The sequence below is a fragment of the Terrapene carolina genome, unplaced genomic scaffold, assembly GCF_002925995.2.
Source record: "Terrapene carolina triunguis isolate 2854851 unplaced genomic scaffold, T_m_triunguis-2.0 Scaffold111, whole genome shotgun sequence".
In the NCBI taxonomy this organism is placed as follows: Eukaryota; Metazoa; Chordata; order Testudines; family Emydidae; genus Terrapene; species Terrapene triunguis.
Window position 1 is genome coordinate 25087392 of NW_020664462.1, and position 21678 is coordinate 25109069.

At 36.1% G+C, this 21678-nt stretch overlaps 1 protein-coding gene across 1 annotated transcript in view; it reads left to right on the forward strand.

Moving 5' to 3' along the window:
* Positions 1-21678, forward strand: part of PARD3 (par-3 family cell polarity regulator) — a 386953-nt gene that overhangs the window by 182695 nt on the left and 182580 nt on the right. The window contains exons 14-17 of the mRNA XM_029911630.1: positions 4896-5085; positions 9770-9918; positions 11231-11275; positions 18900-19127. Coding sequence (XP_029767490.1) covers positions 4896-5085; positions 9770-9918; positions 11231-11275; positions 18900-19127 — 612 coding nt within the window. The remainder of the gene's footprint in view (positions 1-4895; positions 5086-9769; positions 9919-11230; positions 11276-18899; positions 19128-21678) is intronic.

The following is a 21678-nucleotide window of genomic DNA, read 5'->3' on the forward strand; positions in this document are numbered from 1 at the left end:
TGAAAAGTTTGGAATGCCTCAGTCAAGTCCCCTCTGATAAGTTTTTCTTCTTTGATCAAATAAAATCCTAGTTATTGCAATCTTCTGCCTCATGTTGTATGAGTGTCTGTATGAGTCAATGTGTACTAAATAGCACAACATGAATGTCTTTGCATTACCTGTTGTTACAGAAGTGGTCAGTAACCACAAACCCCTGCTTGTTTTGGCATAGGCAAAACAACCACAGTGTTAGTAATATAAACCACATAACAAGCACACACACAATCCATTAGACCTAGCAGTTCTATTAGCATTTATAATTTGAGATTTCCTAGAATTTTTTACTTCCCTGATAACTGAGGTATATTATCCATGCTATTACCATACTTCCTCTGTGAAAATTTGGATTCACCTGCATGAGGTGCCTCTCATCTGGGCCTAACAATAAGGATTTATGCCTGTCGTCTTTGCTGGATTTCTAGTTTTGGTCTTTTTTGGTCTAGATTCAAAAGTGTTTCTAGGCAACATTTCTGCAATTCCTCCAAAGTGAAATTTAAAATAAAATCATGTGGTCTTATACTAACTTGCTTGTGCCCAGGCTTAAAAGTTAAAGAACTTTTTTTCTGAAGTACTATAGCTATTTATTGTCCATTATGCAACTGATTTCTGTCATACACAAATATAGAGCTGATTTCACTGTAAATTATTTTTATTGAGGAAATGTTTTAGTACAAAGTCATCTTGCATCCCCTAGCTTTAGTTGCAGCCTGAATGCTTGCTGATTTCTTATGACCGTAGCAAGGTTTGATGCTAAAGGTGACTAATCAGAAGTTATTTGTCAAGGTTTTGGTTAGAATAACAATGACTTAGATTGTATGCAGTGTAGTTGTAACTGTGTTGGTCCCAGGTTATTAGAGAGGCAAGGTGGGTGAAGCTCTCTCACCAGCAGAAGTTGGTCTAATAAATATTACCTCACCAACCTTGCCTCTCTAATGACTTTGGGATGAAAGGCAATGTCAATCTCAGGGCATGGCTATACTTGCAGATGTAGAGTGCCAGGAGTTAAACCAACCCACAGAGACCGCAGCAGGGAAAACACTGCCATGTGTTTACACTGTCAGCTGCAAGCGCAGTGGCTTTGCCACAGAGAGCAGTGCATTGTGGTAGCTATCCCAGTGTGCAAGTGGCTGCAACGTGCTTTTCAAATCGGGGGCGGGGGGAGGGTGACAGGGAGTGTGTCAGCCTGTTGTCTTGTAAGTTCAGACAGCAGCAGACCCCACGCCTCCAGGGATGAAAGTAACTTAAAGGACTTACCGGTACGCGGGAGTCCTGAGCAAGGGGGCAGGGCCTCAACTGGAAGGTGCGTCGCCTCAACCGGAAGAAGCGGTCCTTTAAATCGCCGGCTCCGGCTGCGATAGCGGCGGCTGGGAGCTTCGGGCCCTTTAAATCACCGCCGGAGCTACCGCAGCAGAGCCCTGGGCCCTTTAAATCACATCAATAAAATACAATAAAATAAAATAAAATTCTTCACTCTTGTCAAATATTAAGAGTGGTAGAGGAAAAGTTAAAAATGTTACTGAATTACTTTAGCCTCTCAAACTGGAAGTTCAATCTATAAAATGCAATAAGGTTCTACTTTCTCATAATCAACTCTTTGGAGACATTATTAACTACAGAGTTAACAATCTTGTAGGCAATATGTTTGAAAAGGAGTACATTACCAGGCTAACCATTAACCTGTCCATCAAAGAAGTGATTGCTGGGCAAAGAATTAGCTGTTATGCAAACTGAACACATTCATTTCAGTTTGACAATGATGGGTTGTTTGCCATTTAGTACCAATGTATTCCAATAATTTTCATCTATTTTAGAAAATATCTCATTCAGCCACAAAATTTTCTTTAAATAACCATATAAAATACATTCAATTAGCTAATATCCTGTTGGGTTAGCTAATGTTCTTTTGTATCAATTTATTGGGAAAATTAAAGTAACAGTACAGCAGCATGATTATATAAAAGGGGAAAAAATTAGAATTGCTATAGATCCCATAACTCCATACAGGTTTTTCCACTTGTACTTATGTGTATTATAAGCGATGAGCAAAATATTAATATCTGGCCATGTGTGGCTCATTTTAACAAAACATTTCCAACTCTTGGTACTGTTTATAACACAGTACATTATTACTATACAGCACCATGGGGTTCTGTCTTTATATTACATATACATATATAATATACCCATACCATATGGTAAGTCATCTGATTTCATAAAACTTGTTCTCTGTTGTTCATGATAAGGGTGACGGTTTTGGTAATTACATTTTATATCAAACCAAAGTTTCCTGCAACATTTACCATTTTGTTTCATGGTGATTTATTGGAAATATTTAAGCCTATGCCCAGGAAACAACCAAACTTTTTAGAAGGCAATTTTTTAGCAGGCAACAATGTCTAGAGGGGTAGTGTTGAGTTACAAAGAAGCTTATATCGCATGGAAGAATTTGAGTAACAAATACACTGGAGTCACTCTTAATAACTTGCCAGTTGCCTTAGATAACTGAATAACTTTATTTCCATATTTGCAGTATGATTGGTATTCCTTATAGCAAGTATAAGTAAGTTTATCTCAGTAATATTACAAATATTGAGGTAATCTTATATTTTTAAGGCTAAACTGACAAAGTTTTAAGGCTGATCATTTTCTGTAGCATCAGTTTTACTGTTCTACTAAATATCTTCACTTGTTCTTTAACCCTGAGCATATTTGCATTGAAAAACAGGAAATGGTGACTCAGGCTAAAATTATAGTGATATTACTGAACATTGTCATAAAAAAGCCCCTTTGTGACATATTTGTATCTGTTTAGTCTATTCTGGTGATGTAGGGCTTTTATATAAATTTAAAAGTTACATCTGCTTTTTGTTAAACAGGTTGAAAAGTGTGTTACTCAAAATGCCATAGAAAATATTACTGGAAAATATAATTCTATGTATATTTAGATAGTGGTGGTATCTTCAAAAAAATACAAATTGGCTTTTAGCTGGGAAGAAACAACGTTTCACTAATTTGTAAAACTCCTTAGGGTCCAGTGCTACAACTCTTGCCTGCAGGAGTTGTCCCACTGAAGCTGGTTCACATATGAGGTGCAATGTCAAGCCCTTATGTCATCTCTTTGATTCATCAGGGTGCTGTCTTGTTCCCTTTAACATCAATGTCAAAATTCACTTGGGCTTCAATGGGAACAGAATTAAGGTCTTGGGCTAGATTTTCCAAGTTTGGTGCATAAATTCATGTTTTAAAATCTATATCTGGGCACCTACATAGGTGATTTTATTCATTCATTCATTCATACATTCATTTAACTCTTTTATAATAAATTTTTTTCCAAATTTCAAATTTTTCAGCCAGCTCTAGCTACGAGTTCTGAACACTTCTGAAAATTAAGCCATTTGGTCAGACATCTGAATATGAATTTAAGTTCTTAATGTTAGTAAACCAAGTTGGAAAATGTTGGCCTTGATCACCCAGGGCTGGATCATGGGAGGTGATGAATCCCTTCAGTTCCCATTGACTTTATTCCTTCTGAGGATCACAACCTAAGCCAGTTAATGTTCTCCTTCAGTAGGATGCAAGTACTTGATTGTATATTTTCAGACTTCTATGTAGTAAGAAGTATGTAGTTTTTCCCAAGGGTCAGTCCTAGGACCAATCCTATTCAACTTTTTCATAAATAATCTGGAGAAAGGGGTAAAAAGTGAGGTGGCAAAGTTTGCAGATGATACTAAACTGCTCAAGATAGTTAAGACTAAAGCAGACTGTGAAGAACTTCAAAAAGATCTCACAAAACTAAGTGATTGGGCAACAAAATGGCAAATGAAATTTAATGTGGATAAATGTAAAGTAATGCACATTGGAAAAAATAACCCCAACTATACATACAATATGATAGGGGCTAATTTAGCTACAACTAATCTGGAAGAAGATCTTGGAATCATCGTGGCTAGTTCTCACATGTCCACACAGTGTGCAGCCGCGGTCAAAAAAGCAAACAGGATGTTAGGAATCATTAAAAAGGGGATAGAGAATAAGACGGAGAATATCTTATTGCCCTTATATAAATCCATGGTACGCCCACGTATAGGTGTGATCTCCTCATCTCAAAAAAGATATACTGGCATTAGAAAAGGTTCAGAGAAGGGCAACTAACATGATTAGGGGTTTGGAACGGGTCCCATATGAGGAGAGATTAAAGATTTTTCAGCTTGGAAAAGAGGAGACTAAGGGGGGATATGATAGAGGTATATAAAACTATGAGTGATGTGGAGAAAGTAAATAAGGAAAAGTTATTTACTTGTTCCCATAATATAAGAACTAGGGGCCACCAAATGAAATTAATGGGCAGCAGGTTTAAAACAAACAAAAGGAAGTTCTTCTTCACACAGCGCACAGTCAACTTGTGGAACTCCTTGCCTGAGGAGGTTGTGAAGGCTAGGACTATAACAGGGTTTAAAAGAGAACTGGATAAATTCATGGAGGTTAAGTCCATTAATGGCTATTAGCCAGGATGGGTACGGAATGGTGTCCCTAGCCTCTGTTTGTCAGAGGGTGGAGATGGATGGCAGGAGAGAGATCACTAGATCATTACCTGTTAGGTTCACTCCCTCTGGGGCACCTGCCATTGCCCACAGTCGGTAGACAGGATACTGAGCTAGATGGACCTTTGGTCTGACCCAGTACTGCCATTCTTATGTTCTTAAGTCACATGTAATTTTACTAATTGTGTTACATCAGTCTTATCAATGATGTGACAGATTTGACATGACATTTTATCATTTGGAGAATATATGATATGTAATATTCAGGTCTTTATCTACAGTTACTTCCTCCATTCTCCTCCCCATATTGAACAGGTAAATACCAGCTGTCTCCAACAGTGAACATGCCACAAGATGACACTGTTATTATTGAAGACGATAGACTGCCAGTACTTCCACCACATCTTTCTGACCAGTCATCTTCCAGCTCCCATGATGATGTGGGATTTGGAACCACAGATGTTGGCGCATGGGCTAAAGCCACAATTAATGAATCTACAGACTGGTAAGACCATAGTCCAGAGCATGAAAATGATAGTCAATTGTAATAATTTATTTTTCTTTAGTTTAAGGGTTAGCTACACTGAATATTAATCTTCTTTTTTTTTTTTTTTTTAACATTCAGATAGGGTGACTAGATAGCAAGCGTGAAAAATCGGAAAAGGAGTGAGGGGTAATAGGCACCTATATAAGAAAAAGCCCCGAATATCAGGGCTGTCCCTATAAAATTGGGACATATGGTCACCCAACATTCAGACCACAACATTTTCAAACCTTTAATTGCCATTTTTTCAGTAAGAGAGTCCGTGCAGATAATTTTGATGGGCTTTTACTTTTTAGCTGTATAGTTTTATGCAGTGTCAAAACACATTTAGAAAAGTGTTACCAACTATTATTAGGACCAAATTGGTATATAGCTGTGTTAACAGAATTAATATTATGTAGTCAAATTATAAGATGAGCCAGCCTTGCGTTTAATCAGAAAATCTCAGCATTTGTAGGACGGCCTTGTTAAAAGCTTAAGGTTATAAAACATTAAAGATAAATTCCAATGGAAAATGTTAATTTATAATTCTCTCTATAAATAAGATATCTGCAAAATAAAACCGAAGATTTTATTTTGTGTACCAGTATATATTTAGGAGACTTTTATCACACATGCATCAGCTTTTAGTGTATTTAAGGTAATGAATATTTTTTAGATAATCTATTTAGAAATTAATTTAGGCCTGCTGGTTATATGTTAATGCTCACATAACATTTAACAAGTTAAGATTTCCTGAATATTTAGGATAAATATGATGTTCAGCGTTGTGATTTATAAGTACTGCAGAAGTAGTATACTAATATTTCCCATAATTTAAAATATTGAAACCAAATTACCTCATGCTTAACCTCCCAGTTGGGTTGAATCTGTGATCTTATATGTAGATTTTTACATCTGAGCTCCAATGGCTAATGTATTAGTCCCATTATTAACTTGTTTATTGTTCTTAATAAAAGAAATATTGCATATTGTTAGTACAGATCTAAGAGAAATGTGCATTAATTTGCAAGTCTAGTAATTATGTACTGCAATGAGCAAAATAAAAGACTGTCTCTATGGAACCACCTCCTAAGGGTGTAGTGATAATTAACACAAGCAGAGTGAAGAATTAGAATTTTCTTACTAGCCCCATCTCCTGGGTCTATTATGAATGTGTCAGCAATATCTTAATAAAATAGCAGTGGCAATGCCCTTTGGTTCTGATTTGCACCAGTCAGCTACTTCTGTTTTGATATTATGTTTATTTGAGTTGATGTTTAGGGATTGATCTTGCTGATTCTAAACAGTGTTTTAATGATTGTAGTAAAAATAACTTTTTTTCAATCTACACTTTGCTTTTCTGTTAATATTGCAACTTTTCGTGTAGAAAAGTCTCACCTGTAATTTGGGCCCTTGAAATGTCCATCTGTCTCTTTTTTGTTATAGATTTTAGAGCTGTAAATCTAAGATTTTTAAATTGAACAGCAGTTAAGACGTCATGTAATACTTATCTCTGAATGAATTTTTCAGCTGAATGGAGGTTGGGTGGGGGAGAACCTATACCATAAAGTAAAAGCCCATTTGAAATCTGCAGATGCTTTTTACATTTACTGCTGCAGTGTAACTTACTATTCATATACCTTTCTAAGCTTAAATGAAAATAACAGCAAAGAAAATAGATTAGATATCGTGGAATTCATTTTGTACAAAAACCTTTAAATCTTTTCCTTTATGAGAAATTGTTGAGGTCTTTAGATACAATTGCAGGTAAAAGAGCAGATCAGTTTAGGGCCTTACTCATATATAATGCTTTTTATTTGTAAAAAATAAATAGCAGCAGAAGTAGATTGTTGCATTAATTTCCTGCTGCTAATGGGTGAAGGAAGATTTATAAAATGAAGGTGCATTGTATGATATTGCTGGAAGGCTCAAAGGGTAAAGCTAAGAATATGGACGAAGGGTTATCCAAACAAGAATGGCAGCTGTTCTGAATCACCGCAGAAAATGTAAGCTTTTCCAGCCTGACAATATCTCCCTAATCCTTGATGAAAATGTTATGAAAACAAAGGGGCAATAAGACAGGATTAATAAGTGGAATTTTAATAACACTGAGGGTCAGTAGACGGTTACATTCTTTTAAGAATCAGCTGTCGTTCCAGAAATCTTATTTGTTAAGTATGCTAGAACATAGTAAATTGTGATGAGTATTAACTGAGTTGCAGTAATGTGAGAAAGAAGGTGACTTTAACATAGCTGAAAAATATTAAAATTAGCTATTTTGGGGTGTTAGTTACTCAACTATGCTTCTTGCCTTTTTAACGTATGGATATTTACCATATAGATGTGCTTTTGAGTTACATTTGGAAAGTGTATGTGTTCAAATGGCTATGATGTTGGTCTTTGTTAATTATTGAAATAGGTATTGCCTCATTAATAATATATTTAAATTCTTTATTATTGTGGACATTAAAACTGGTAGCATAATGTGGCATTCTGATATTTCTAGCAAGCTAGATTTCAATTAAATTGAGACTTGTGGTACTTTGCATCTAGATGAGAGAGAAAGTAATTCTTTGTACTGTAATTACGTAGCACCTATAACTTTTAGCATGTTTTGCAAATATTAAGTAATTGGTCCTCATAATAGCTCAGAGGGAGAGATAAGTATGATAGATGGGGAAGCTGAAGAGAAACTGAGAGGTTAAATGATTTGCTCAAGGACTCAGAAGCAGAGTCAGTCAGTTTAAGAGCTGGGATCAGAACTCAGGAATTCCTGGCCCTTCACCTGTGTTCAGAACATACCACTCTCCACACTCCTTGATCTACTTTTGAAATTTTTATTTAATCATCAAGTTTTAGCATGTGGATATGACTTTAAATGAATAAACATACACAAACCTGAATTTACATGGACATGATATTCAGCTTTAAAAGAAATATGATATATCTTGGATAAATAAGCAATTATGTGAAGAAGATCAAACCAAAAAAGGAGTACGCTGCCAAAACAAACAGGGTTAGAAATTTAGCCCTTGCAAAGAAAGAAGCACACGATGTATTCTCTTCAGCCAGATGAAACTGAGCATTTCTAACTTACATAAACCACATTAACAGCTGTTGCTAAAGGAATTCCTCACTTTAATATTATACCAACTCATCCAATACTAGTTGTGAGCTCCTGTGTGACCTTTGGAAAGACGTTTATGATCTCATAATCAGATCATAAGTTTAATTGAAGTAATTGAGAACATATTCTCAAACCCATGTGAGCCATATTCAGCTCACAGTTGCACTGCCATACATTTTTTAAAAATTCAGTTTTCTCCTTCTGTAATGTGGGGATAACACCTACTTCACAGGAATATTGTGACAATTAAATTGTTAATATTTGTAGAGCGCTTAGCCCCTAATACAACAAAGAAGTTAAGTATGTGCTTAAATGCTTTGCTAAATCATGGCGTTGGGTACCACAGAGACAGGTACCTTAGAAATGGCTGCAATAGTTAGATGTAAAATACTATGGGTCTGAGCCAACACCACTAACTAACGTCAAAAGACATTGGACATTGCCTTCAGTGGGACAGGATCAGGGCCTGTATAAGTGAAAAGTATTGCATGGCTGTCACTTGTGAGCATACATCCATTGTCAGTCATTCACCTATCCTTATCTCATGCACCTATCCCAAAACTCATTCATATTCTACAAAGTAAATCAATGCATAACTACAGTATATGAATCTTTAGACTTAGATTTACACATTGATTCTTTAGTATAAGAGCTAGCAGTCAAGGTTTAGCCAGCACTCCTGAGCCACTTAGTGCCAAACCAAACTAGATCCATCCCCAAATCTTGACCCTCTTTCTCCAGTTTCCCTCCTCATTCTACAAGCATTAATACATTTATCCTCAAACACTCCTGGACATATTGCAGTCCCTTCTAGATAAAGAGCTAAATGACTTGCCCAAGTTCACACAGGAAGTCCATGGAAAAGCCAGGAACTGAATCCAGACACCAGTGACTTAATCAACACTATCCTTTCCCCCCCAATAAAATAAGATGGGGGAAATGATAGGGCAGTATTTCTAGACAGGCTAAATCCAGAAAATACACTGAAAAATTCACAAGAGAATTTTGGATTTGTTTGTTTTGTTTTTGGGGTGGAAGGGTTCATCCCAGTTCTTTAACTGCAAAGTTTAAGAGAAATTCATGTGACTTCACATAGGACAGCACATTTGTGCTTTACTACTATACTATAAACTTACTTGGAAAACAAACCATATGTGTCACTAAGAATGAGAAATACTCAAAAAATTATTCCTATATATACGGAAAGTCAAAGTAAACTGCACTGTCATGCTAATAGCTCTGTGTGTTTTTACTGCATGTGTTTTGGTGTGCATAGGGATTATATACACATTTTTTCCATAAAGGCTCAGTAGGCTTTTAATTATTGATGCTTGTTAAATCACTGTTGCTGTGGACACAATAGGCCAGATTCATTCTTGATGCAACTCCATTTACATCAGTGGTTTATTTAAAATTGGCTGCCTTATCAACAGATAAAGAAGGTAGAAATCATGTACCAAATAAAGACTTTTCTTTGCATATGAGGGGGTTGCATGATCTTGATAAATGTCTGCATGATTTTTTTCCTTCCCACAGCACTCTTAGTCCAGATGCTGATCCAGTGCTTGCCTTCCAGCGAGAGGGTTTCGGACGCCAGAGCATGTCAGAAAAACGCACAAAGCAATTTTCAGATGCCAGTCAGTTGGAGTTTGTTAAAACGCGAAAATCCAAAAGCATGGATTTAGGTAGTGAGTGATATTTCTTTGAATGCTTTATCTGATTTTGAATGCTTTATTTTTGATGTTGTAAATATTGATTTTTGTCATTTGTCATATATGATTGACACACAGAGCTAAACATGTATGTGTGATGGAGTGGTATAAAAACATGAGTGGCCAAGCAACCTGTATGTACAGTTTGTAAATATCTATAAATTTGCTTGTTGTAAACATACAAATGTATATGAATATACATGGGTATATACTTATATGCTAAGAAGCTTAATTGTTGTATGCAGTATTGTTGTAGCCGTAGCCGTCCCACAATATTAGAGAGACAAGGTGGGTGAGATTTGGAGCAACTTCTGTTGGTGAGAGAGACAAGCTTTTGAGGTTACACAGAGCTCTCCTTCCAGACTTGAAGCTTGTCTCTCTCTCTCACCAACAGAAGTTGGTCCAGTAAAAGATATTACTGCACCACCTTGTCTCTATCAGATATTTCATAGCAGGTGAAAATGTGTACTTAAAAATAAACCACTGAATACTGTTTTTTAAAAAGTAACTACTTCTATTGAGTTGACATTGGGAAGAGATCCATATTCTCAATTTAAGGCTATACCTTAAATAAACATAACTGTCCTTGACTATTTGATATCCTAGCAGTCTACAATAAGTCTTACTGAAAATAATGGTGATACAAATTAAGCAGCATATTAGAGAATGTGGCCCAGTCCCACCTCTGGTTTAGGCCGTACAGTAATATGTATGGCGGAAATCGTATACTGTAGCAGCAACCAAAACAGGGAATTAAATATTCCATTTACGGACATAATCTCTTAAGTGATGAAACAATCAGGTATAAAACATTTCTAACTAAGCTATCCATAGATGTGTCATTGGATTCAGGTTTTGAAGTGCAGAATCTAGTAACCTTAATAAGCAGATTTTGAGTGTTTATACAATAAAAATTCTAAATGCTGACATTAATAAAATGCAAGGAGTACTTTTTGCTTTATAATATTTGTGGATATCTTAACTAAAATCCTTACTTCACCACCTTCTCTAAAGTAAGATTGGTGGTGTTGACTTGCCTTGGCTAGTTGTGATGCGCTAACATGTAAATAACATTGTACCTGCCTGTGATATGAAAGTGACTGACAAATTGCATGATGGTTACTAGTTTGCTGCTGTTTTTATCAAGAATATTTGCTCAGTGTTGCATATTATTTGCATGAAGTGTGACGTTACCAATGCCTCCTAACTTAGAAAATTGGAATGTTGTATGCATGTGGGGTGTGGGCACTAACTGGGCTAACCTTATACATTTACCTTTTAACAGTAGCTGACGAGACAAAGCTCAGTACAATGGATGACCAGAAAACAGGTAAGAATTGACAGTAAGGCTGTTGCTATAGAAACCTTGGTCAAAGCAGCTAACCACAATTACAGAACTGCCAATCACATTGCATGAAAACATGAATATTCCAATACTCGCATGGCTGTTTTCTATTGTTGTGAATAATCAAGTAGCACAGAACAGAGAAAATACTGTGTAGAGCTAAATATATCTGGGTAGTATACTCAAAGCAGGTCATTCAGTATAACTGTGTACCAGTTCCTACATTCCTGAAATTCATACATTTTCACTTTAGTTTTGATTTTCTTTTTCTTTTTCAAAAATCCTGAAATCTGTTCTTTAGGCCTTGAATTCTAACTTAAAATGGGATGACCAGAGAAAGCTGATTGTTTAGCTATTGCAGTGTTAACATCATGCTTGCAAATAATTAGTTTAATTCTAAAGTTTCTATCTTTGCATTAAGATGGCCATCAGACACATACCATGGGTCTGAGTTGTAAATTCTTAGTACATGCTGAATTTCCTTTAGAATTCAAAACAGAGCATCATATTTCATACCCTACGCATCCTAACAGATTTTATATGATTATGAAAAATAGCATTCAAAGCATAATTTTTATTAGTAATTAAAATAATGTGCCAGCTGCAATCATGAGCCTTTATGATTTATTAATGCAAGTTAGCTTTTGACCTTTGGAATGCTATTTTAATTAGGCTAGATCCAGAGGACATAGTAACATTACTTAGCTCTAATTAGGAATAATTCACCTTTTAAACCTGAAAGTATTACTTATTTTTAGCATGACTCAGGGAATAGGACGTCCCACTCACATTTATTATTAGTATTTTACAGTTGCTTCTCTGTTTAAACCACATTTTAGAGAGTAAACAATAGACTGAAAAAACGTGTATCATAAACTAATAACCTTTATGAGACAATAGGAATAACTCTTAAAATCTTGCTGACTAAGGCCAACATGCTGCAAATAGTTAGGTACTTTTTTTACTTTACAAATTGAGAGTAATCCTGTTAACTTCAATGGGACTGCTTGGTGCATAAAGTTAAATGTGTGTACATTTTTGTAGGATTGGAACACAGGAACCAATTCTGTAACTTTTATTGATGGGAGTAAACCCTACTCCTGGGTAGAGCTGTGTGACAGTTTTCTTCCAAAACTTTTTTTGCTGAAAAATACAGATTCAGGTTGACTGAAATATTTAACAAATTGTTTGTCAGAAAGAAGAAACACAACATTGAAACTTTTTGTTTCAGCATTTTCAAAATGAAATGCTTCAATTTTTATTGTCTTTTTGTTTTGAATTTTACCTTTTTTAAAAATCTCAAAAAATAAACTTTTTGTTTAATGAATGAAGTATCTTGTTTAATCCAAAATGAATTATTATTACTATTATTATTTTACTTTTTCAGTTCTTTATTTGATTTTTTCCCTTTTTCCCAATTATTCGCACTGCTCCTGGGACTACTTGCATTACTAAGCACTACTAAAAGCTACAGGATCAGCTACTAATTTATCAAAAATAAATATTAGTTTCCTTTTTAGCTTGTTTTTAGGATAGAGCAGGGACTATACTGCCTAAAGACCCACATGTGCAATAAGAAAAATATAATTCTTGTATTTAAGGGTGCACACTATTTTAGGTTTTATTTGTAAGATGCAAATCATTCCACATAGAAAACTTATGTTAAGTTCCAAGGAGACCCAAGTTGTACGACTTGGGTTAAAGGGCATGACCTTAACCACGAAGCCACCTGGGCTAAGCAAGATAAATATTTTATTTACAGCCTCAGTGGCTCGAAAAAGGAAGAAGACAATTTATTGTGCTTTGATTTTATTCCTTTCTTTTTCCATGATGTTAACCAGATTCTGTATATAACCAATGGAGTTCTGCCATTGCTGAAGATAGATACTGTAATTAAATGAATCACTTACAGTAGTTTGGCTGAAAATTTTTATATGAGGTTTTAAAAGGTTTAATATATGTGATGAGCTACATTCTGATGAGCTATATAAAATGGAAAACTTCAGCATATTTACTTTAGAAAAATAAACTCAAACTCTGTTAAAAGTGAAATTGGGTTTAATTGTGTTGACCGAAATGGAAAGCAAAGTTCTCACCAGTACTAGGTACTATAATAGATTTTTAATTATTTTTCTTTCTTCAGTTCACTTGAACTGTCTAATCCTTGCAGTGTTTACAGTTCATTCCAAAGGTTAGAAGTATATTCAGTGGCAATTGAGCATGGCTCATTTATCCAGCTTTAAGCATACAGTAACTGTAGTTGGTTCTTATTTCTATATACACCTTGTTGTAATGCTAAAGATGTCTTTCAGAGCTTATCTAAATCATTTGTTGTTTTTTTCATGGTGAATATCATCAGCTTTCAAAAAACTTCCCCCGATTTTCAATAGTGGATATAATTGCTTGTTATTTCTTTCTTTAAACCAAAATGTTGCTCCTTTAGTGTGGAAAAACAAATAGAAAAAATAATTCTATTTTTAGTTTATCAGAACTTAATAGAGTGGTTGTTAGGAAATAAATTCACTGACTCGCTGCTCTTGTGTGACCAATAAAAAAATAAAATAAAATAATAGACTTTGTAGACTTGCACAAGTTTACAGTTAAGAAGCAGGGCAGGTTTTTATATCATCAGTAATGTCTGCCACTGTGTAGCGTACTGTTTTTTTTTTTCCCCATTTAGCATAAAATACTACACTCCTATTTGAGACTATTTTAATTAGAGAGCAGGATGACTTTAAATCTCAGGCGGTAATTTATTTTTTATAGTTTTATTGAGGATAGAAACTGAAGTCAACTGTCTTATTAATTTTTTTAGCAATGATTCCAGTTTTGATTTAAACATCTGCAGGATCAAGAACAGCTTTCTAAAAGAAAGAAAATAAGTGCACTAAATTATTTAGAAGAGAAAATTCAATTAAAAATTAATTTTACAGACTTTTTAAAATAATCAGTGATAAAAGAAACATCATACATCCTTTGAATCAGGGATTGCATATGATTTTTATCTTTGGAAATCATCAGGCAAAGTTACGACACTATATAAATACTTAATATAATATCAAAGGGGGAGAAAGTATGTGTAGTTGTTAGAGCAGGGGAGTTCAGCACAGTAGAATAGGAGAACTAAGGCATTTGGAAGGGGCAGCAAGTAGGTATATATGAGTCATGTGTATCATATGTCTCCATGAGTACACATGTGCTATGAGGTAGTGTGGGAGTATGTTCTGTGAGATAATGCTTAGCTACTATGATGTGGGGACAATAAAAGGATCAGCAAAGGGCGGAGGGGCATGTGATGTGCACTGTCAGGAGTATGTGTGGTCTGAGATGCATGTTTATGCTGGGTAAGTGAGGATGTGTGGTAGGTAAAATGATCTGTGGGGGTGTGTGTGTGTGGATGTCTCACATAAGGTTACTTTGGAGCACTCAGAAGGAGTGGTGTATGTGGTCAGAGTGGGGACAAAGAGCAGATGGGTTGCAGGAATGTGTGCATAAGGGGTTATACAAGGCATGCATATGTTCACGCGGGGATGAGGGTGCCTAGCAGTGCCCTCTGAGAAAGGGTGTTTGCAGTCTGAAGAAGCATGCCGCACTCCTGAGGGTGGTCACCTAGGTGCCATAAGGGTGCAAGTACATGCCTTATAAGGAGCAATGATGTATGTGCCAGAGAAAGTGCGGCCGGGGCGGGGGGGGGGGGGGGTTGGGGGGGACACTTGGGTGAATGAATGAACATCTATATACAGTGCAAAGGGAGTGGGTGCACACAGCATGGTTTTCATTGGGAGTGTTGCTTGGTTACAGATGGCTGGCTACATCAACAGTCATTTGTCAGGAAAAAATATTGGGGAGGAAAATGCTGATAACTTAAAACTTTAAAATAACAAAATACACACACACACACGCACAATATGGGGCAGGGGGAGAAAATCCTGTATTTCTTTAAATTAAGACTTCAAACTAAATTTAAAAGAAGTAGAAATTGATTTTGAGTGTATAATATTTCTGGTGATTACTGTCAAAACTGTAACTGTGGAAAAAAGTTGATATTTTCCTATTAGCCCTATAGTGGAAAAAGGCAATTTTATGATGTCTCATAGATTTTGAAATTAACTTATTTAAAAAAATGTTAACGAAGTTTCTCAAGGATTTGTGGCTAACCACTGTCTTTATGATTATCCTGTTCAAACAGATCTTGAACTTATCTGCTCAGTTTAAAGGAAGACATAACCATATGTTTTCAAAACAGTTGCCTTGCTATGAAATGGCCACAGATGATAGTGTTGTATTGAAATATAAATAACTTTATGATCACAGTACTTACATTACTTCTGTGGCGATACTTGACTTTTTCAGCTTCTGCAACCTGTCCACATTTATGTTGATGGCCACCCAAGTTCAATAAATATTCCTACCATTTCTGCAATCCATTATTAGTTTTACAGTACTCTGGGAACATTAGGTCATATCCCATCTAACTTTCCCTTTGGGAAAGCATGACTTACATAAATATTGTTCTCACAATAATCTTTATTGGGCAGCAGGAAATGGGATTTTTAAAAATGTCCTTTATGAGCATAAATGGGCACATAATGCTTGCTTTATAATTACTGTTTACAAAAAGAGTATATAGCCATTCAGTAATTAGGAAAAGATATAAGAGCATTTCATTTAGAAAGGTATTTCAGATTTCATTTTGCAGTAAGAAAACTTCCAGTAAGTTGCTAGGTAATAGGATAACCTTCTCCCTTTGTATATGAAAGTGAATCTATCAAACAGCAGGTTTATTCATAGCTGTCTTGTCTTTCAGAATTTTGGCAGGCATTTTTTTTTCTGTCTCATGGATGGGTTTTAACAAAATTTAATCTTGAAAAGTAAATAGCTCATCACTTTTGTTATACTGCAGGCACCAGTAGAAAAGAGGATGTGGGTGTGTACAAGTGCACATACACATAATGCAAGAAAGTAATCTATGTAAAAGTTTTTAGGATAATGACTAGATCAGAAATATTTATCTGATGAAAAGAGGTGAGAGCTGTGTGAATATTAACATCAAACTTCAGCCCATGTTCACAAAAGTTTGGCGAACATGGTGTGAAGTTTGTTTGCACAGCTGGGAAGACATCAAACTCCCTGTTCCCAGCTGGCCTTCCTTGCTCACCCCAACAGCTGTTCCATGCCCCCAACTATCCCCATAACCCCAACCCTCCAAAGATATCAGTTGTCTGTGAAAGGAAGGGTTCTTCTTGGAGGTGGGAGTTCAACAAATTTAAACTTCCAAGTGAATCTGTAGGGGCTTGTTTGTTTCCAATGCCTGAGGTCCAAACTGCAGTGTTTTTTTGTGGACCTGTGTGTGAATCAAACTCTGCAGGGTTTGCACAGCTATGGGGAAGAAGTGATTTTTCAGCAAGTTCATGCAATCAAAAACGCAGCTGTGGAAAAAACACTTTGGCAGCTGCTATTTGAGTTCACTTGGTTTCAGGCTGTTCAGTTTAGCTCAGTATTTCTCAGACTTTTGAGAGCTAAGTCTCTAGTTAGGAAAATAAACTCAACTGCCACCCCTCTTCAACTCTGCCATGTTAGTGAGTAGAATTGGGAAATTTTGCATTGCCACTGTTTTGCACTCCCAGTCGTTTGCACGCCCCCAGGGTAGGCTGGTTGGGAAATGTTGCATTAGCTTATGCTTGGGGTCAGTGGTTTTACAATTTCTGGTTTAGATTTAAATATATTTAGTTCAAATTTAAGACATTTACTTTCATATAATAGTCCTAGGAAGATGGGTTGGACTGTTGTCTACTTTTCTTTGAATGTTACCTAGCACAATGAGGCCCAAATCCAGATTGGGGCCTACTGGGCATCTTTCTAATATAAACACTTTATGACAGTATCATTGTGCATTGTGGTATGAATAATACATGCCTGTGGGAGGCAAGGTGTCCTAGTGGATAGAACACTGAACTGGGACTCAGGAGAGCTTTGTTCTATTCCTGGCTCTTCACTGACCAGCTGAGTGACAGAGGGCAAGTCACTTTGTCCCTCTGTGTCTCATTATCTCATTCTGTAAAATGGAGTTATTGATTTCCTTTGTTAAAGCACTTTGAGATCAGCTAACAAAAAGCTCTGTATAAAAGCTAGGTATTATATTATTATTATTAGAATAATATATTCAGTTACACGCATCTTATTACCAGAAAGATAATCAAAAATGGGAGAAAGTTCAGGGAAAACCAGTGAAAAGGGTTGGCAGGTGGAGGACTACATTGTTTTATTTATGAAGTTGAAAAGAGTTACGTACATATAGCTTGGCAAAGCGACAACTAAATGAGGATATGATAATAGTTGAAAAAATGTGAAGAGTGTGAACACCAATGGCGAAGTGGAATTATTTAATACCATAAAATGAGGACTTCCTCGCAGTTAGTATGAGGAACTAAGAAAAGTTAAGGAAAATCTTTCTGATAATAAGAGCTATTAGCCTGTGTAGTGGTCTCCCAAACAAATTACTGGAAGTGTGATCACGTGGCACCTTTAAAGGTATGCTGGCCAGAACACCAATAAATGTACAGTATGCCTTCTATCTGTAGATACGATGATTCTGTGAATCCCCACGTATGAGCTATCAGTCAAGCCTTTTGAGGTTTTTACTGTTATTTCATCACCACCTTCCAATAATAAAACTAGAGACTGACCCAAGATCTCACCTATTAGGCTACCCATAACAGCAAACCCTATGTAACCACAGATGACTTCCTATTCTATTTCATTATTTCTCCCCCATTCTCCTGCACTTCTGGCCACGTAGACCAAACTACCACATATTCCTGATGGAGCTTCTGAACTTCTGACAAAATTTGTTCCTGTTCATCCCTCTTCCTATCCCTTTTTCCTTTGGTAAAAGTCTCAGTGACAGCTCTTCCAGCCTGACTCTGCTATTTTGAACATTATGATGCCACCTTGTGAGAAGTGAGACGATTTGGATCATAGGTGTGGTTGCCTCATTATAAAAGGTCAGGCATCTGGTCCACAAGCATAGGGAGGAAATCTGGGAAGAGAGAGGAGAAAGAAAATCCTTTATCATATCATTCATTTCTTATTCGCACCTTTAAAAAGATTCAAGTTTAACTGATAGGAGATGGTCTCAGACGGTTCCGAGTCCCACCACCACCCTCAAACACTTTTATGTCCCAGAATTGCAGTTCTTTTTCAGGTGATGTCAAGTATTACCTGAGTAATTGGATCCCTACTTCAGACCTTTTCAATGAATATGTGAACTTGTCCCATCAGGTCTAATTAGATTATTCAGACGCATTTCATTATAAAATTAGTGTACTGTAATGTTTTGATGCAAGTCTTTAAAATTCAGTTGAAAAAGCTACTTGAAATTAGCAGGCAAGATATTTTCTCTAGATGTTATGCTGAAAATGTAAGATGTCATTGACTAAGACATGACGTACTCATTCATTGTTCAAACCAACATGAAATCCCTACAGATTACAGATATGATGGGAATAATGTTAAGTATATCCTCACAGACTTTCACTATAAATGTGAAGGATCAAGCATGCAATCCTTTGTACTAATCCTAATTAACAATTTTTTTTTAACCACTAAGGTTCCCCAACAAGAGATGTGGGTCCTTCATTAGGTCTGAAGAAATCCAGCTCATTAGAAAGTCTACAGACGGCTGTTGCTGAGGTGACTTTGAATGGTGACATTCCCTTCCATCGTCCGCGCCCACGGATAATCCGAGGACGAGGTTGCAATGAGAGCTTCAGAGCTGCAATTGACAAATCATATGATAAACCAGTTGCAGATGATGACGATGAAGGCATGGAGACCTGTAAGTATCCTATTTTGCTGTATGTTAAGAACGTTATTGTTGTTTAATTTTCTTTGAAGGATTAAAAACAGATTCATAACTATAAAAGGGGTCAAATAAAAAACAAAACATATTTTATTTTAAGACTTAAAATTATCATTTAGATTTCTCTAGATTGTTAGATTAGGCTTTATAAGTGCTTGTGTCCTGCATATGTATTCACAGATTGTAACACTCGGAAGCTACTTTTCTTTCTAGAGCAAGAAAATGAGATTAAAATGAGCATGTTTGTTTTAATTATTTAGTATGAAAAGTTTCGATAAGACTATATTTGAATTTGTTAAATTAAAAAGTTTAACCGAAAAAGAAAAAAGTTGAATTCAAGTTGAAAAATGTCAGTATGGAAGAGTACATTAATGATGTGTTGGGAAAAAAAATTACCACTGTTCTTTAATTAGAATGAGTAAGGCTGGCAGATCTAATAAAATTCTGAAGTTAATGATCAGCTATTACCCACCCTAATGGGCATTAATTTACATTTCCAGTTCTTTAACCCCAAATGTGACCCAACATGTGGAGAATGTGTCATTAACATAAAAGAACCACTTCAAAGCTAACCTTATCATTATTGAACTATGTAAGAATGGGCTGGTAAAATGACAGTCCATGCTGAATGCAAATAGTATGAATGGTAAATTATTCTAATAGGGGTTGTATTAAAATTATTGAAATTTTAACCTTCTTGTTGTACTATTTTCGCTTGTCACCCTTCAGAAGATTTTTTTAAATCAACCTGATTCCATTTAGAAGAAGTTTATGAATGAAGAAGGTTTAGGGAAGAATGAAGTAATAAAATCGTTAGGCCAAATATTAACAAAAAGGGTTTGAAAAGTGAACTTTCACCCTCTGCCCTTATTTTTTTTTAATTTGTTTTCAGTTTGAGAAAGTCTATGCTTAATTAAATAATTTGGTCTTGCAGTTATACTCATGTACAAGATCACTCATTTTCCTTACTTTGTTCCTAAAAATATTCTATGACTTAAACTGAGGTCATTTTGCCTGAGTCAGTATTCCCCAAAATAGCTACGGATAGAATTAATTCTGCATCCCCTCCCCACCATGTCTAGCAATTTCATGCAGCAACAAGGCTAAATACCAGTCTTGTGCTGCTAGCTGTCAATCTACTGTTAACCAATGGGTGAGTAAGAATGAGAGAATGTGTAAAACGATCTTGATCATTCTTCCAAAGTACATGCCTAAGGTCTTTTGGGACATGAGACCATGTTTTTTCTAAAAGGCTTTGTTTTGTGCGAACCAACTGACAGTGATTTCCTGTTGTCAGACATCAGATATCCTGTGTTCAGTGGGAATTAGTTTCAAATGGTTTAACCTCATTTGACCAAAAAAGGAATCTTAAAAAAGGGCATAACAAAAGGGTTATCACTGAACACTTTCTAAGTGACTGTAAACATGCCAGTTTACTAGAAGACATTTTGAGCTGGTTCACTTGCTCTCATTAGGGGTGGTATGAAGATGCATGGCCACCTTTTGGAAGGGTGCAGTGGATGCTTCCCTCCCACAAACTCACCCTGTACAAGGTCAGGCCTGCTGGCTGATGTGGAGAAGAAGCAAGGCTATGTCCCTAACCTCTTCCCACCCAATTTGAGGAGTCTTGCACTGATAGATGTGGGGTGTTCTTATGTTCATGTAGCATTGGGCCCAATCCATACACAATGACTCAATAAGGAAAGGCACCTTAAGCCACCTCTACCCCTTGTGTGCCTATACAGGACTGGGCATACTCTTACTCTTTTGATTCTTAGTGTTGTGTAAAACGTACAAAATAGCATATCAGATTGGTAGAGCTTCACCTATGTTATAAATATTGTGTATTCATAAGTGATACAGAAACTGGTAGTACCATGGCAGTATAGTGAGTTCAAACCATGGAGTTGTACTGTGCAGCCTGTGGCTTCCCTTATATTCACGATGGTGATGTGGCCAGTGAAATCTACAAATCCTAGACAGCCATTCTACACTTAGAACAGAGTGGAAGCAATGTCATTTACTGGGACCTTTCTCTGAGGGCTGTGCATACATGTTAAAGCAGAGAGCATCAGCAATCTGCTCCATTTTATGCAAATTGTCTATGGCCTCAGATTCCATGGATGTTGCCAAATGACCTCTTCAGTTGGGCAAAGTTTGGACAGTCCTGAATAGATATAGGTCCATTTAGCAATCAGGTACTCATATAACTAGTTTTTAAATCATATTTAAGTATTTTATAATTGTTTAGAATTAAAAATGCTGCTTTGTCTCCTAAAATCCATTCAAGATGTTGGTAGTCAATTTGCTGTTGCCCCTGAGGTTGTATTAATTTGTCTTGCTTGAAATTTTTCCTGTTTCTTTTCCAAATGTTTTAGAAGTAGGAATGTTTCTTCCTTCCCGTCCTTTGGGTTGGCAAAACAATAGCACTGGATTGCATTTATGAAGGACTCTTTAACATTTGATCATCTCATGAAAGAGCTCTAAAAATATGGAGATACTGTATGTGATAAAGGACCGAACCGCC